At 34.2% G+C, this 19,903-nt stretch overlaps 1 protein-coding gene across 2 annotated transcripts in view; it reads left to right on the forward strand.

Annotated features, from left to right (window-relative positions):
• The window catches only part of Ttd14 (TRPL translocation defect 14), a 31,586-nt gene that overhangs the window by 4,431 nt on the left and 7,252 nt on the right, over positions 1–19,903 (forward strand). For both annotated transcript variants that reach the window (XM_090105894.1, XM_090105895.1), the window contains 2 exons: positions 16,899–17,027; positions 19,730–19,866. In XM_090105894.1, coding sequence (XP_089962020.1) covers positions 16,899–17,027; positions 19,730–19,866 — 266 coding nt within the window. The remainder of the gene's footprint in view (positions 1–16,898; positions 17,028–19,729; positions 19,867–19,903) is intronic.

Here is a 19,903-nt window from a genome sequence, read left to right on the forward strand (position 1 = left end):
TCGATGTATATTAATATGCAATCATAGCAATTAACAATGCATAATGAACAGCACAATCCTTTAGTGCCATTTAAAAATGTATATCTTACGTAACCGCAATTACTGCAGAACCTTTGTTTTTATATCATTAATTGGTGCAATTTAAAATGTTCAGTTGTATGAATTACACGGTTATTACTAGCATGATTGCTCATTCAGGCGAATTCGTTTTCATTCGATTAGCAAGCGGCATCGATCGTACTTGAATGAACTGAATCGAACCCGATAGTGTCGTCTTCGTGTAGCCGTGTCTTGTTTTCACCAGTGTATTCAGTTTTCATCAAACTCTGACGCAAGCATCTGCTTACATCCGTCCGCATGGATGTTTAAAAGTCCGACGTGTTTGCATTGTGTTGATTTCTGACAAGCCAATGCATGTACATCTATACTATCTGTATCCTTTGTACGATTCCATTTCTATAGCGTATTATATTGTAGACTTTGAAGACTACGGATACATATCAAGATTGTAAACTTACTAGATCTATTGTATATTGATTTAGGTTCCGATAAATTTTTCATTCTTGCTGGAATGATGTTAGGCGGAAGCAGTAATTTTTGTAGAGTTCTGGCTTAAGTTTTCCTCAATATAAAAGTATCATGATTTAGCCTTTTATTTAATCGGCTCATTTACGTTTCTCCTTCCAATATTTGTATGCTTTTTCGGTAGACGTCTAAAATACATTTTGAGGTATTTACCTACACAACTGTTAAATAATGATAAAGAAGTTGTACAATGTTCCCGCGAATTACTAATGGAGCAAGAACTTGCCAAGTTGAATTCTAACTATTATTTTAACATCTATGTTCTGAATATTCCCAAATGTTGAAATAATTATGTTCACTTTTTTCTGAATTGTCTACTGACGCACGTAACGGGGTTACTGGTCGATTTCAAAATATTTATAGGACGACCTTGCGCTTATTATTTTCAAATACGATTAGAAATCTTTGTTTGTGTCTTTTATACCTTATCGTTACGCAATGTTTACTTGAAATAATATTGTAGCAGAAACACGGCTTAATATAGCTGGCGGTAAATGCCGTCAGGATTGCAAAAGATGCGCCGCAGCAGGATTAGCTCTGGCGAACCAAAGTGACTGTGGTGAGTGGAAGGTCACCGGTAGTCCTGCTAAAACATCATTCTCATTGGGCTATTAAACGTTATCTCTGAAACCTTAATACGAAATAGGTTCATTTGTTTTTGGTACGCACTTCATCTTTAGGCTTTTTATTATTGTTGTAATTATGCTATCGATCCTAATTGTTTTCTCATTTAAGTCGTGAAGATATGATTAATTTTATTTAAAGTCAAATGTATCGCTACGTTTTAGATGATTCTGTGTTCAGTAAACTATGAATTTGTTACGTGTTGAATAATTTCTACGGTAATTACGTACAGTCTCAAATGACATGTTGCGGACAATGTCCATTTGTGCTCGTTGCCAAATTACCACCTAGAAGCTTCTAATTTCCATAATAAAATCCTGAATAGCATTTAAGCGACTACAATAAGCCTGATTATTCATATTTTGTGGACGGTTACGTCCAACTGATATTAGTTTGCGTCACTCGAGTAAAATAATGATGAGGTGTTATACTACTGATGTTATTCTATATGATTAAACCTAAACAACTATTTGTTTAAAATTTCTTTGCATTTCACAGTCAATTTAAAGCCAATATGAAAGATTTAAGTCAAGTCTGATACAATGTTGTATATCCGGTGCAAATGTAAGTATGTATATTATAAATATCATTAGTTCATAAAATTAAATGAGTTTAACGTATAACATGATTACTTAGTCTCATTTTGAAACCACTAGGTAGTTAGGGCTTAGTTGTTTCGTTTCCTTGAATTGAAAGTTAATAAAACCAAGAATGGAAATTATTACAAATGATGAATAAACAAGGCACGCGATATGATGATTTTATTCTTCCGTGTTCTACTTTTGTTCAAGCTTTCGGTTCATCCTTTTATTATTGACTGTAACATTTAACGATACTTACTTGGTACTTTTATATTGATTTGTAATGAGCCACGAAATATTCGTGGGTAAATTATAGCATGTACCTATAGGTTCTGTCAGTGAATTATTAATGAGTATACTGTATAAGTCACAAACGTTTTACATACGCGATGTTCAAAATCGTTTTATGGTCGTTCGAGTTTTTTCTGGCAAACAATACATCGGTTCGTTAGAGATGTTGAAAGTCAAGGCAAATTGGCAGACAACTTGGCTGACAGGAAATTTGAAAATGAATTGTTAAAATTGAAATTCACATTTTACCCAACGGTAATTTTAAATATACTTTTTGCGACGTAGTCGTATAACAGTATGTTTGGTTTGTAGAATTTTCATGATATAAGACGATGGATATATTTTATTGAAAACAACACAGCCTTGAGCCTAGAACTCTTCAAAATGATCTTGCAGTAAAAAAAGTAAATATGTACCTATACTGTCAGGCAGATTTTACTGTAAATACTTTTCTTCTACTTTTTATGGCTTCAATAACAAAAATTCTACAACAAATCGATAATTGTTTGTAACTACACCGTAACATCTGAGTAATGGGGAAAGATATTTTTTACCGCATCAAGGAAATTGAAATGCAAATATTTTAATATCTCACATTTCTGAATACTTAATGATATCCGTTTCGTTTTGTATGTAATGGTTTCAAAATAACGACAATAAGCAAAACATAAGCGATTCTTTTATTTTTACAAATCTTACATCTCGTTTTTAAATGAGAGAGCTTTTTAAATGTGACGTTATATGAGAGGTAATTTAACTCTACTGAAACTGATAGGCAGGTAACCTAAATATAAGCTTATTTATTTATATTACAAAGTCATCGACATCGTCTGTACGTTGAGACAAAGAATAGGTATAATTAAGTTCGGTATCAGCCTAACGCGATGGACAGTAATTACTAATTATTATTAAATTGTAGGAAATATATTGATGTTTAATCGTTACAATTTATCTCAAACATGTTTATCTGTTTGACTTCTGCTACTTTGTTTCCTCGGGCAAATTTGTCTTTTATCGAATGTTTGAGTTGGCTAACAGCAAGGTGGCCGTTATCAAGTACAATATGTAAACCATAGTGGGGTATTGATAATAATATATATTTTAAACTAGCTTTCCGCCCGCGGCTTCGCCCGCGTTTTCAGAGAAAAACCCGTTCACGTAGGATTTCCGGGATAAAACCTATCCTATGTCCTTTCTCGGGTATCAAAATATATCTATACCAAATTTCATGCAAATTGGTTCAGTAGTTCAGGCGTGATTGAGTAAGAGCTATTACGCACTGTCGACCAGTCGCCGGCGACTGAGTCGCCAGCGACTGGTCGACAGTGCGTAATAGCTCTAACAGACAGACAGACAGACAGAGTTACTTTCGCATTTATAATATTAGTATGGATGTATTCTCTTCCATCAGTTTATTTATACTTAGAAAATAAATTTTGGAATTGAGTCTAATGCAAAACCATACCATTCACTAATCACAATCACATCCTATTGTATAATATTCATTACTTTCCGTTTTTGCAAAGTATCCCCACTTAGTAGGTACAAACTTTTCGGACTCAAAAAGGTACTGCGGCATTCTGAAAATGTATATCCAAATATGAGTGACTAGTGTACTTATGTTTAACTACAAGTAATTTTACGGTCTGATCACGGTAATATTAAAAATAAATACATAATTGTAATGACGAAGCAGACATGCGAAATTGTTCTCGTGGGCGCGTGACTGCTTTTTACATCGCTTGACGAATTAGATTCTTATGAAACTAATTTTTTTTACATATAACATTTCATTAAACAAAATATGTATACGACATTAAATAATTGTTTTCTAAATGTTTTAATTGGTAGTGTAGTGTGGTCTATAATCTTCTCCAGACTGCATCACTCAAAAAACAATATATTTATTATCTGATAACAACAAAAACAAAGGATCGATGTATATTATAATTAACCTTTATCATTTTTAGAAGACGTAAGAATAATTTTTAATATAATATTTGGGTTGTATGATAACGATTGATTAGTTTGCGCATTCTCTTTGTAGATATTGTTTTGTGGCTACCTCTTGTTAGTCCGTTTTCTTATGGGAAAAGGTATACATTTTTGAGTAAAGCAATGCCATTTGGTACGAATGTTGTACTCGTCCACCTAAGCCCAAATTGCCTGGTAGCCAGTGTCTACTCCCCGGCAGAAGGGAGGGAGGGGGGGTTATAGAACAGAGCGCCCGGCGCTCGGAAAAAAAATTCTGGCGGATTCATTTGGCCCTTTGAGTCGAGTTTGGTGTCGTTATCAGGTAACTAGATGATGCCCGATTCATTCCCCATACCAGTTTTTTAGGGTTCCGTAGCAAAATATGTTACAATCTTTAAAATAATAAACTTTTGGCAGTGGCAAAATCCAAACAAACCAGTATATTTTTATATTTTTGTATGAAACTTGGTTTATAAAAAAATACTGTCTGAAAGGCCATTTCATGCAGATTATAAAAACATTAACATGTAACATATATCTTACCATTTTCAATGTGAAATAAATTATAGAAAGTACAGGAACGTTCGTCAGCGCAGCGTAGGGAACGGCTAATAGACCCGAAAAATAAGCAATAACATAAAACAAAAACCAGTCAAGTGCGAGTCTGACTCGCCCATCGAGTGTTTCGTACTTATTTGTCCTATACCATGTTATCTTGTCTGGTAGGACCTGGTTAACTGATACACACACACTTTCGTCTTTATAATATTAGTGTGATTTTTAATCATCTTTAAATTATAAACGAAGTCAGGTAACATTGTTAAAAATAAAGATATATAATAATAGAACGTTTTTGTATTAATAATAATGACAACCACCTCCACAATTACATAATTTGGTACATTTGAGCTGGCGTATAAAACACTTCAATCTGGAATTGCAAGATTTCACGCACCGACATCTTATCAATTCAAAGCTTCTCTTTTCTTTGTATTTCAGATGGGCATTGGGATTGGACATTTTGATTATTTTAGGTCCCTAAATATACACAGCCTGTAAAACTGCCCTTAAGGTGTGTTGTTTAAGGGCAGCTTCTGTGGGAGTCAAATTTTCGATTTGCCTGTCCGTTTTTGTTAAAAATTTGTTTGCGACCCTCATTTACTGTCACAGCGGGGTACAATGTGAAAAACAAACATGTACTTATAATAATTATAAAAAAAAATATAAGTTCTGGATAAGAGTATCCTTAAAATACCGTGACCGTCCTTACCTATCATGCATTGTAATCACAAACTTTTCAATTTCACTGTCTGCATATTTGCCACTGTAAAGTGCTTCAAATCCTCGTGTGACATTCGGATATGCCTTCCATACCTCAAATGCAGGTGTACCTATAGTTCTTTTAGACCTTCTACCTTGGAATACATGATATTCTGTACTAGCCATATCTGTCGACTGTTCTTAACATTATTTTGGCTACTACTACTATATCGTGTGTTCCAAAGCTAGAAGGTCTAAAAGAACTATAGGTACACCTGCATTTAAGGTATAGAAGGCATATCCGAATGTCATACGAGGATTTGAAGCACTTTACAGTGGCAAATATGCAGACAGTGAAATTGAAAAGTTTGTGATTACAATGCATGATAGGTAAGGACGGTCACGATATTTTAAGGATACTCTTATCCAGAACTTATATTTTTTTTTATAATTATTATAAGTACATGTTTGTTTTTTACATTGTACCCCGCTGTGACAGGAAATGAGGGTCGCAAACAAATTTTTAACAAAAACGGACAGGCAAATCAAAATTTTGCCTCCCACAGAAGCTGCCCTTAAACAACACACCTTAAGGGCAGTTTTACAGGCTGTATATATTTAGGGACCTAAAAAAATCAAAATATTCCTTGCCCATCTGAAATACAAAGAAAAGAGAAGCTTTGAATTGATAAGATGTCGGTGCGTGAAATCTTGCAATTCCAGATTGAAGTGTTTTATACGCCAGCTCAAATGTACCGAATTATGTAATTGTGGAGGTGGTTGTCATTATTATTAATACAAAAACGTTCTATTATTATACAGGGTGTACCAAAAAGTAGTGATGAACGGAAGCTGAGAGGTAGAGGACCTAGAGGGCTATCCGAATCACCCCCATGTATGTAATGCGATTTTTCGTATTTTCGGAGTTATGACGATTTTTTCAATTTTTCACCTATCGCCGAGTACGATGATATTTTCACTCATGCTGACGTCAATGATTGCGGAAGATGCTTGATTTTTTTTGTGTGCTAAGCTGAAAGATAGGCCAATTCAGTATGGTAACATTTACTATCGTTAGATCTTTGAATGGAATAAAAAAAAGAATGAAATGGCAAGAAAGATAAAATTACCCAGTATGTTCACCACTTCAAGGGCCCGTAAAAAAATAAAATCACATAAAAAAAGTTTTCCGTTTGACTTTTAAAAACTTGCTCTATCTATCAGATAGCTACCCTGAAAATTTCATTTTATTATTCAGAAGGCTTCAATCGAAAAATTTAAATCTAAATGTGGTAAGTGCAAAAATTGAATTAACATGATGATCATTAAAACCAATAAATAGGTGTTTAATTACCAGAAATTTTTAAAATAACCCCGCTGTTGCTCAATGCAAGTGCGACATCACCGTAAAAAGTAGTCTTTTAAATGTCTGAATGCCCTTTTATCATTTTTAATGGTTTCTTCTGCTACTATGAATTTCCGGGTTATTTCGTCCAAATTGTGGCAGTCTCTCGTCTTTGTAGTATCCCCACGGAAAATAATCAATAGGGTTTATGTCCGGGGACCGTGCAGGCCAGGCTAAAGGGCCAAGATACCCTGAAAGATGGATTGGTCGTTGCAGCCTGCGCATGCGCCGGTGAAGCCTGCCTTAAAGCCTGGCCTCCACGGTCCCTCGACATAAACCATTGATTTGTTTCAATGGGAATATTAAAAAGACTTCGGCTACTTGAGAGAATGCCACAATTTAGACGAAATAACCCGGAAATTCATAGTAACAGAAGAAACCATTAAAAATGATAAAAGGGCATTCAGACATTTAAAAGACAACTTTTTACGGTGATGTCGCACTTGCATTGAGCAACAGCGGGGTTATTTTAAAAATTTCTGGTAATTAAACACCTATTTATTGGTTTTAATGATCATCATGTTAATTCAATTTTTGCACTTACCACATTTAGATTTAAATTTTTCGATTGAAGCCTTCTGAATAATAAAATGAAATTTTCAGGGTAGCTATCTGATAGATAGAGAAAGTTTTTAAAAGTCAAACGGAAATTTTTTTTTATGTGATTTTATTTTTTTACGGGCCCTTGAAGTGGTGAACATACTGGGTAATTTTATCTTTCTTGCCATTTAATTATTTTTTTTATTCCATTCAAAGATCTAACGATAGTAAATGTTACCATACTGAATTGGCCTATCTTTCAGCTTAGCACACAAAAAAAATCAAGCATCTTCCGCAATCATTGACGTCAGCATGAGTGAAAATATCATCGTACTCGGCGATCGGTGAAAAATTGAAAAAATCGTCATAACTCCGAAAATACGAAAAATCGCATAACATACATGGGGGTGATTCGGATAGCCCTCTAGGTCCTCTACCTCTCAGCTTCCGTTCATCACTACTTTTTGGTACACCCTGTATATCTTTATTAGGGTTCCGTAGCCAAAATGGCAAAAACGGAACCCTTATAGTTTCGTCATGTCCGTCTGTCCGTCTGTCCGTCTGTCCGTCTGTCACAGCCGATTTACTCGGAAACTATAAGTACTACAGTGATGAAATTTGATGGGAATATGTGTTGTATGAACCGCTACAAAAATATGACACTAAATAGTAAAAAAAAGAATTGGGGGTGGGGCCCCCCATACATGTAACTGAGGGATGAAATTTTTTTTTTCGATGTACATACCCGTGTGGGGTATCAATGGAAAGGTCTTTTAAAATGATATAAAGTTTTCTAAAAAACATTTTTCTTAAAGTGAACGGTTTTTGAGATATCAGCTCTCAAAGTCGTAAAAAGTATGTCCCCCCCCCTCTATTTTTATAACTACGGGGTATAAAATTCTAAAAAAAATAGAGGTGATGCATGCTAATTAACTCTTTCAACGATTTTTGGTTTGATCAAAGTATCTCTTATAGTTTTTGAGATAGGTTGATTTAACTGTAATTTATTATATTTGCTGCTACGGAACCCTTTGTGCGCGAGCCCGACTCGCACTTGGCCGGTTTTATTTTATTTTTTTTAACAATGTTACCTGACTTCGTTTATAATTTAAAGATGATTAAAAATCACACTAATATTATAAAGACGAAAGTGTGTGTGTGTATCAGTTAACCAGGTCCTACCAGACAAGATAACAAGGTATAGGACAAATAAGTACGAAACACTCGATGGGCGAGTCAGACTCGCACTTGACTGGTTTTTGTTTTATGTTATTGCTTATTTTTCGGGTCTATTAGCCGTCCTCTACGCTGCGCTGACGAACGTTCCTGTACTTTCTATAATTTATTTCACATTTAAAATGGTAAGATATATGTTACATATTAATGTTTTTATAATCTGCATGAAATGGCCTTTCAGACAATATTTTTTTATAAACCAAGTTTCATACAAAAATATAAAAATATACTGGTTTGTTTGGATTTTGCCACTGCCAAAAGTTTATTATTTTAAAGATTGTGACATATTTTGCTACGGAACCCTAAAAAACTGGTATGGGGAATGAATCGGGCATCATCTAGTTACCTGATAACGACACCAAACTCGACTCAAAGGGCCAAATGAATCCACCAGAATTTTTTTTCCGAGCGCCGGGCGCTCTGTTCTATAACCCCCCCTCCCTCCCTTCTGCCGGGGAGTAGACACTGGCTACCAGGCGATTTGGGCTTAGGTGGACGAGTACAACATTTGTACCAAATGGCATTGCTTTACTCAAAAATGTATACCTTTCCATACAAGCATGCCCATAAGAAAACGGACTAGTCCGTTTTCTTATGGGAAAAGGTATACATTTTTGAGTAAAGCAATGCCATTTGGTACGAATGTTGTACTCGTCCACCTAAGCCCAAATTGCCTGGTAGCCAGTGTCTACTCCCCGGCAGAAGGGAGGGAGGGGGGGTTATAGAACAGAGCGCCCGGCGCTCGGAAAAAAAATTCTGGCGGATTCATTTGGCCCTTTGAGTCGAGTTTGGTGTCGTTATCAGGTAACTAGATGATGCCCGATTCATTCCCCATACCAGTTTTTTAGGGTTCCGTAGCAAAATATGTTACAATCTTTAAAATAATAAACTTTTGGCAGTGGCAAAATCCAAACAAACCAGTATATTTTTATATTTTTGTATGAAACTTGGTTTATAAAAAAATACTGTCTGAAAGGCCATTTCATGCAGATTATAAAAACATTAACATGTAACATATATCTTACCATTTTCAATGTGAAATAAATTATAGAAAGTACAGGAACGTTCGTCAGCGCAGCGTAGGGAACGGCTAATAGACCCGAAAAATAAGCAATAACATAAAACAAAAACCAGTCAAGTGCGAGTCTGACTCGCCCATCGAGTGTTTCGTACTTATTTGTCCTATACCATGTTATCTTGTCTGGTAGGACCTGGTTAACTGATACACACACACTTTCGTCTTTATAATATTAGTGTGATTTTTAATCATCTTTAAATTATAAACGAAGTCAGGTAACATTGTTAAAAATAAAGATATATAATAATAGAACGTTTTTGTATTAATAATAATGACAACCACCTCCACAATTACATAATTTGGTACATTTGAGCTGGCGTATAAAACACTTCAATCTGGAATTGCAAGATTTCACGCACCGACATCTTATCAATTCAAAGCTTCTCTTTTCTTTGTATTTCAGATGGGCATTGGGATTGGACATTTTGATTATTTTAGGTCCCTAAATATACACAGCCTGTAAAACTGCCCTTAAGGTGTGTTGTTTAAGGGCAGCTTCTGTGGGAGTCAAATTTTCGATTTGCCTGTCCGTTTTTGTTAAAAATTTGTTTGCGACCCTCATTTACTGTCACAGCGGGGTACAATGTGAAAAACAAACATGTACTTATAATAATTATAAAAAAAAATATAAGTTCTGGATAAGAGTATCCTTAAAATACCGTGACCGTCCTTACCTATCATGCATTGTAATCACAAACTTTTCAATTTCACTGTCTGCATATTTGCCACTGTAAAGTGCTTCAAATCCTCGTGTGACATTCGGATATGCCTTCCATACCTCAAATGCAGGTGTACCTATAGTTCTTTTAGACCTTCTACCTTGGAATACATGATATTCTGTACTAGCCATATCTGTCGACTGTTCTTAACATTATTTTGGCTACTACTACTATATCGTGTGTTCCAAAGCTAGAAGGTCTAAAAGAACTATAGGTACACCTGCATTTAAGGTATAGAAGGCATATCCGAATGTCATACGAGGATTTGAAGCACTTTACAGTGGCAAATATGCAGACAGTGAAATTGAAAAGTTTGTGATTACAATGCATGATAGGTAAGGACGGTCACGATATTTTAAGGATACTCTTATCCAGAACTTATATTTTTTTTTATAATTATTATAAGTACATGTTTGTTTTTTACATTGTACCCCGCTGTGACAGGAAATGAGGGTCGCAAACAAATTTTTAACAAAAACGGACAGGCAAATCAAAATTTTGCCTCCCACAGAAGCTGCCCTTAAACAACACACCTTAAGGGCAGTTTTACAGGCTGTATATATTTAGGGACCTAAAAAAATCAAAATATTCCTTGCCCATCTGAAATACAAAGAAAAGAGAAGCTTTGAATTGATAAGATGTCGGTGCGTGAAATCTTGCAATTCCAGATTGAAGTGTTTTATACGCCAGCTCAAATGTACCGAATTATGTAATTGTGGAGGTGGTTGTCATTATTATTAATACAAAAACGTTCTATTATTATACAGGGTGTACCAAAAAGTAGTGATGAACGGAAGCTGAGAGGTAGAGGACCTAGAGGGCTATCCGAATCACCCCCATGTATGTAATGCGATTTTTCGTATTTTCGGAGTTATGACGATTTTTTCAATTTTTCACCTATCGCCGAGTACGATGATATTTTCACTCATGCTGACGTCAATGATTGCGGAAGATGCTTGATTTTTTTTGTGTGCTAAGCTGAAAGATAGGCCAATTCAGTATGGTAACATTTACTATCGTTAGATCTTTGAATGGAATAAAAAAAAGAATGAAATGGCAAGAAAGATAAAATTACCCAGTATGTTCACCACTTCAAGGGCCCGTAAAAAAATAAAATCACATAAAAAAAGTTTTCCGTTTGACTTTTAAAAACTTGCTCTATCTATCAGATAGCTACCCTGAAAATTTCATTTTATTATTCAGAAGGCTTCAATCGAAAAATTTAAATCTAAATGTGGTAAGTGCAAAAATTGAATTAACATGATGATCATTAAAACCAATAAATAGGTGTTTAATTACCAGAAATTTTTAAAATAACCCCGCTGTTGCTCAATGCAAGTGCGACATCACCGTAAAAAGTAGTCTTTTAAATGTCTGAATGCCCTTTTATCATTTTTAATGGTTTCTTCTGCTACTATGAATTTCCGGGTTATTTCGTCCAAATTGTGGCAGTCTCTCGTCTTTGTAGTATCCCCACGGAAAATAATCAATAGGGTTTATGTCCGGGGACCGTGCAGGCCAGGCTAAAGGGCCAAGATACCCTGAAAGATGGATTGGTCGTTGCAGCCTGCGCATGCGCCGGTGAAGCCTGCCTTAAAGCCTGGCCTCCACGGTCCCTCGACATAAACCATTGATTTGTTTCAATGGGAATATTAAAAAGACTTCGGCTACTTGAGAGAATGCCACAATTTAGACGAAATAACCCGGAAATTCATAGTAACAGAAGAAACCATTAAAAATGATAAAAGGGCATTCAGACATTTAAAAGACAACTTTTTACGGTGATGTCGCACTTGCATTGAGCAACAGCGGGGTTATTTTAAAAATTTCTGGTAATTAAACACCTATTTATTGGTTTTAATGATCATCATGTTAATTCAATTTTTGCACTTACCACATTTAGATTTAAATTTTTCGATTGAAGCCTTCTGAATAATAAAATGAAATTTTCAGGGTAGCTATCTGATAGATAGAGAAAGTTTTTAAAAGTCAAACGGAAATTTTTTTTTATGTGATTTTATTTTTTTACGGGCCCTTGAAGTGGTGAACATACTGGGTAATTTTATCTTTCTTGCCATTTAATTATTTTTTTTATTCCATTCAAAGATCTAACGATAGTAAATGTTACCATACTGAATTGGCCTATCTTTCAGCTTAGCACACAAAAAAAATCAAGCATCTTCCGCAATCATTGACGTCAGCATGAGTGAAAATATCATCGTACTCGGCGATCGGTGAAAAATTGAAAAAATCGTCATAACTCCGAAAATACGAAAAATCGCATAACATACATGGGGGTGATTCGGATAGCCCTCTAGGTCCTCTACCTCTCAGCTTCCGTTCATCACTACTTTTTGGTACACCCTGTATATCTTTATTAGGGTTCCGTAGCCAAAATGGCAAAAACGGAACCCTTATAGTTTCGTCATGTCCGTCTGTCCGTCTGTCCGTCTGTCCGTCTGTCACAGCCGATTTACTCGGAAACTATAAGTACTACAGTGATGAAATTTGATGGGAATATGTGTTGTATGAACCGCTACAAAAATATGACACTAAATAGTAAAAAAAAGAATTGGGGGTGGGGCCCCCCATACATGTAACTGAGGGATGAAATTTTTTTTTTCGATGTACATACCCGTGTGGGGTATCAATGGAAAGGTCTTTTAAAATGATATAAAGTTTTCTAAAAAACATTTTTCTTAAAGTGAACGGTTTTTGAGATATCAGCTCTCAAAGTCGTAAAAAGTATGTCCCCCCCCCTCTATTTTTATAACTACGGGGTATAAAATTCTAAAAAAAATAGAGGTGATGCATGCTAATTAACTCTTTCAACGATTTTTGGTTTGATCAAAGTATCTCTTATAGTTTTTGAGATAGGTTGATTTAACTGTAATTTATTATATTTGCTGCTACGGAACCCTTTGTGCGCGAGCCCGACTCGCACTTGGCCGGTTTTATTTTATTTTTTTTAACAATGTTACCTGACTTCGTTTATAATTTAAAGATGATTAAAAATCACACTAATATTATAAAGACGAAAGTGTGTGTGTGTATCAGTTAACCAGGTCCTACCAGACAAGATAACAAGGTATAGGACAAATAAGTACGAAACACTCGATGGGCGAGTCAGACTCGCACTTGACTGGTTTTTGTTTTATGTTATTGCTTATTTTTCGGGTCTATTAGCCGTCCTCTACGCTGCGCTGACGAACGTTCCTGTACTTTCTATAATTTATTTCACATTTAAAATGGTAAGATATATGTTACATATTAATGTTTTTATAATCTGCATGAAATGGCCTTTCAGACAATATTTTTTTATAAACCAAGTTTCATACAAAAATATAAAAATATACTGGTTTGTTTGGATTTTGCCACTGCCAAAAGTTTATTATTTTAAAGATTGTGACATATTTTGCTACGGAACCCTAAAAAACTGGTATGGGGAATGAATCGGGCATCATCTAGTTACCTGATAACGACACCAAACTCGACTCAAAGGGCCAAATGAATCCACCAGAATTTTTTTTCCGAGCGCCGGGCGCTCTGTTCTATAACCCCCCCTCCCTCCCTTCTGCCGGGGAGTAGACACTGGCTACCAGGCGATTTGGGCTTAGGTGGACGAGTACAACATTTGTACCAAATGGCATTGCTTTACTCAAAAATGTATACCTTTCCATACAAGCATGCCCATAAGAAAACGGACTATGTAAGCGGTTGGCTTTATAAAAATTATTAATTGAGATTTTAAAGAGACGGTTAAAATGTTTACTTTGCGGTTAGTATTGCACATTTGTTATGTGATACGATCGGGCTCCGGTGTTTAACACAATTATATGGACCGTGTATACTTGAGGAGTTGGTGACGTGTGAACTGTCTCCAAGTGATCTATGGTAATACGAGTAGAGTGCGCAGTAAAGACGTGATATAAAATCGTTATCAAGTTCATGGCTGTTGTTGTTATCAGCGGCTACGTATATTATGTTAATAAATATTGCACGTGCCAAGCGTATATAAATGAGCTCGTAATTTTTTGATAGCCGGAATGTAATCACTTTATTGTATTATGTTATTAAACATTTGTACGTGTTTACTGTAGCCTTTCACCTTTGAAGATCGTAGCGGTTAATAATGTTATCCATTAAAAACACCGATGTTGAATTAAATGTAGGAAGTATATAATTTGTACAATTTTCCTTTAAAAAGTATGTATGTATACAAATTATGATTGCAAATGAATCATTCAATATTCATATTGAAGAATGCGCGATGAGCGTAATAAAACACAGCAATTAGTTATTTATTAGTTTTTTCTTCAGTGCCTCGTAAATTGTCTCGGCAGCTGACGACCTCAGTCGACAGTCACGAGCCGGCAGCGATGTTTTTCTATTCCATTTATCTTTTGTACGTCAATTCTTTTCCGCGCTCTAGTTTTCCTCTTTGACTGTTAAAATATGCGACGGACGTACAATTATACAAAAGTTCGTTGGCAGGCAACTAAAATAAAACGGGGAGAGAAATTCACGGTCTCTGTAGCTTCATTAGTTGGTTAGATGGATTTAGAAAGATATTAATCTCGGATTTTATACAAAAAGGGAACTTGATGCCGCGTGTTAATGTGTATATTATATTACAGCTATACTGTATACATACTTACCTAATTCTATTAGTAACCATTAAAGCATAGTATGTATATCTAATCAATACATGCAAAATTAAGTTGAAGAATTACTTATGTATCTAATAACGCACCTTGCAATCATTATTATGAGTGCCTTTTTTATAGTTTTGCAGATTGTAATGTTACTTCGTAATATGATACTTGTTTATTACTTAGATACATATTAAATTACTAAAAATTTCACAAGATTAATTTTGTAGACGTATGCTATGGCTATTGCACGCCTCATAAGCGAAGCGTTGAGGTGGGTACTACTGTCACTTCGCGCAAAACATCTGATTTTTCAAACTTAAAATGTCTTTATGTATCATACATTGCACTTGTAAGATAATACATACACACACATATTAAGAAAAAACACTATTTTTAACGTTCATGATATTTTTGATGTCATTTTTGTTATTTAAACTATTTAAAAAACAGTTTAAAAAAGTTCTGTCTTGGACGTCCGTGTGTCTGTATGTGCGGATCCTTTTTCTTGTTAACACGATAGCGACCGAAATACTTTACTAATCGAGTCTTTTTTTTTCTCTTACGCTTGAGTATGCTCAGGAATAGAACCCTTTCATTTTTCAGGGTCTGATTCGATGTGGTTTAATTGTTATTAAATAAACAAAAATAATAATTAATAAATATTTATTAAAAAAAAATTATGAGGCGTGCACTTTTGGATTTTCCAAATTATTTTATTTGTAAATATACCGGTCTTCGCAAGCAATTCTAAATTCCAATCAATATTTAATGACTACACTACAATAAATGCACATATAAAAGCCACCATGCATATTATGGCGGTAAACTTACATTAAAAATTAAAATAGTACCTAATTGATTACATCAATTTAAAAAATATCGCACTAAAACTACCTTCGTTTCTGAAATATACGTTATTGCTAGTTTCATCACTTCAGTTTCACTTCCCCATCCTCCGTAACCTTTAAAAAATAGTTTTGTATTATACAAAGTGTCTAGAATATACTTCTACAAGAAAATTATTAAAATGCAAAGCGATTGTTTTATGTGAATCATTTTTAAATTTACACTTTCCTTATCGAGACATTCACACAAGGACATCAATGATTTTATTTGATAGAGATGTTGCCCACTTCACACGAATGCGTATTTCTCCTTAAAAGATAATATTTTACTTGAACTTTGAAGTTTGATTTTTATCTGATCATAATATTTTAATAATTTTATTTTGACCGTAATTGCCGAGTGAGTTATTCGTATAATGTAACGTAAACCAACGTAAACATTGAAGACAATAATAATATGTGTATCTTCGTGTGAAAGACTCTTAATGCTATAATATTTAAAGAGAACAGCAATCCGAGTATTTGCCTGCGTACCTTATATCTATTACATACATAACAATAAATTGCAATTATCATCAATTATTTATAGCTTATATGATGTAAATGAACATTAATTATAAACCAGTATCTATTGGATACATCAGGACTTGACCGGTATTAAATATTATCAATAAATTAACGATATACAGTATAAGTATAAGTTGCTAAGTAGCAAGTATGTAAAAATATCTAATTTTATTTCATTCACCTTTCATATCCTAATATATGTATTATGTACTAGTAACAAAAAGGACTGCGAAAGATTTGGATAACGCATAATTAGTTAAAGCAATTAAGACAATTTAATTACAAGTCTGCAACTGTAATTGTATATGCAATATACATTATATGTATTACTAATGTTAAATGATAAAAAAAACTTAGTTCTATTGTATGTGTTTATAACCGGTTGAACTAGTGTCATCCTCATCCATAACTCGATCGATAGGAATACCGTACTAATAATAAAAAAATACCTCTTTATAATAGACGAACAAAACTTTTAACCTATCAAAACCTTATAGCTCAAAAGAAATGGTATTCTAAATGGAACCTTTTGTTGCAGCTAATAAGTTCCAGGAGAATTTGTTGAAGACCATGATTCAGATTGAAAACACTTTCTTCGAGTTGGGCAGGACGTGTCAAAGGAACTGCCTGATCATATGCGACCGAGGAGCCATGGACGCTAGTGCATGTAAGAACATATCATTTATTAATTATTATTATTAGTACTAACCATCTAAGCAAACCACCTATGGTGTACCACAGGATTATAAAAAATCCTTATACTGAATGTCCTATAAGAAAACTTTGATTCACTTTAATGTGAATTTATACAGGTATTCCTTGATTACCAAGCCAAATAAGATTCCAAAAAATAGCGGTCCATAAAATAGAATTTATAGTTAGGTAGTTCGTCAAGTTTACAAGTGAAATCCAACATGAAAAAATAAAATAAAGATATTGTATGTATTCCTAATCATTTAATTAACTTTGTAGTGTCGATCTTTTAATTGTTTTGTTATGTAAAACATAATCATGTAAGTCACATGCCTGAGGCACTCGGGTTGACAATTTTTTAAGTTCTTCAACATCGTAAAATATAATATCTTGTGACATAAATATCTTTTTCTTTTCCATTATTATGTGAGACTGATAATATGATTCATTCAATTCATACACAAGGTGTTTACAATTGTTCAAGTATACATATTAATAGATATAGAGCAGCATTACGTAATAAACGCAGTCAATTACCACGCTCTGAAGGTTTTTTTTCCTCTGAATTTCGAATCGTTTCGCCTAAAAAATGACCGCCTTAATATGTAATTCAGTGTTAAATAGTTGAACACTAAGGCATGGGACATTCCACGTTACAAAGTCGATGGTCTTATAAATACATACATACTATTTTACATGTCCCATAATAGAAAAAAAGTTTTGCATATAAAGTCGGAATAATTGTCCTTTATATATCTAGTCTTTTGATGGATTGTGATAATAAAGTGATATGGCTTTCCTGTCTCGCATAAGTATACATAACACTGGTTATCGGTATCGTGGATGTTGTGACGACAGTATTTATCTTTCACATTGTTTTGTGGATTCCAAATAGTATCTGAAATGTAAACAATGTATTTCTTACACAGACAAAATGTTCTTGAAGTGCTCTTTTTGTGTTCTTATATTTTTATATACGAGAAGGCAGCCGCAATTTGTAAAAATGTATAATGTTATAAATTAGAATCTCTGCCTGTTTGTCTGTTAGGCTTCCGCGGCTAAACTACAGCTTGAGATGAAAACACATGCAGAATCTAGGGTAAACATGTACCATTTATTTTTTGAAAATCCTAATGAATTGAAATTTTTGAGCGTTTTAGACCCCGGTTTTGTTTGCGGGTATAGTTTAGACACGCTATAATTTTTCTTTTATCCTGTACACTTTTGGGTCATATGTTGGGTCATATGTAGTATGTACCTCGCAGTCAAAACATTTTAATCAATAATTAGCAAAATATAATATTTATCCGAATTCGGAACATATCGTGACCCACGCTCTAACAAAGTACGTAACTTATCACGTGTTTTTTTGGATCATGCGTGATACTAATTAATCTTATATTAGTTATTGGTTCATTGGTTACGTTATTAATACACATCACAAGCGTCCAAGAATGAAACATCAATGAGGTTTTTTGTTATGTAATTTTATTAGTATCTATATTTTCGTTTCAGCACATTTCAATTAATTTTTATTGGCATGGAAATGTGATATAATATAATTAAATGAAGTTACGTAATTGTGAGGATTTGTTATAAATGAAGCGTTCAAAGTTTTTCAATAATATGATATGGCATATAAGCAAAATTGTTATGCATATCGTATGTCTATGTAAACCTTTACCTTTAGCAATACTTATAAGGATTCGATTCAATACAGTAATCGCTATCGCATTTTTATCCTACTGACGTTAGACTTAAATATATTCATTACCTCTTCATGTGACGTATCTTTAAGTCATAGTCATCGTTTGACTCACTTTGCAGGTCAAAGACCGTTACATCCAGACCATAATAGACTTAGAATGTCTATGCTCATATTACTGTATTTGTTCATATGCTTTGCAAGGAAAACAATATTGAAAGTTCACGGTATGCTGTATAACATGCTGAATCCATCTGCATCTTATTTTTACTGTTATAAACAACTCAACAGTGTCTATTAGTGTGCCTAATAGTACTTTAAAGTAACAATAATTGCTTCTGCGTGTTACATTATAATATATCATTACCGTTTTTATATTTCTAGCAATAACCAGTAGAATTGCTATTCGATTCTATCGTGAATATAAAGTCTATTTTAATTCACGCATGTTTTGATACGTCAATAGCGTAACAACTGAATGCCACGCTGACCCTCAAGAGCTGACGATTTTTATTATTATTAAAAAAAAGTTTTGGCAACAAAATAGTGGGTGTGGCAAAATAGCCAATAGTAAGAGAGTTTTTACGTCCGGGCAAAAATAGTTTAGACGTTGTATTATACTTGGCTAGGGTAAATCGACACTGTGCCAATGTATACAAAATACCTACATGCTGTGTAATTTTACTTTCAAAGAAATCGAAAGTAATTAAATGATTTTTATTAAGATGAGGCTGGCTTTTAACTGAACACGAGCCTCTATTTATCATGATGTTTTATGGCAAAATAATATATGACTTCCCTAATTCTTATGAATCATATTTTATTAAGTCTAAGTTGTATGAAATTAATCTTGTTCACATAGGCCAAACGATCGCATTTCATTTTCTTAAATTTCAAATCAACATACGAGAATCTTCCATCAATCTACCCTCATATTTCTACAAAGATTGACAATATCTTTCCCCTTGCAGTTATTTCCAAAGAGAAGTGGGAGGCTATGCTGCACGCGAACAACTGGAACAGTGTGGAGCTGCGCGATAACAGATATAACCATATCGTGCATATGGTATCTGCTGCCAACGGGGCTGAAGACTTTTATTCCACTGAGGTACGTATATTTTTTTGGAAATATTAAAGATAGTAAA

Source organism: Colias eurytheme, chromosome 9, assembly GCF_061535395.1.
Source record: "Colias eurytheme isolate Ceu_HAF_F1 chromosome 9, ilColEury1 Martin Lab GWU primary, whole genome shotgun sequence".
Lineage (NCBI taxonomy): Eukaryota > Metazoa > Arthropoda > Insecta > Lepidoptera > Pieridae > Colias > Colias eurytheme.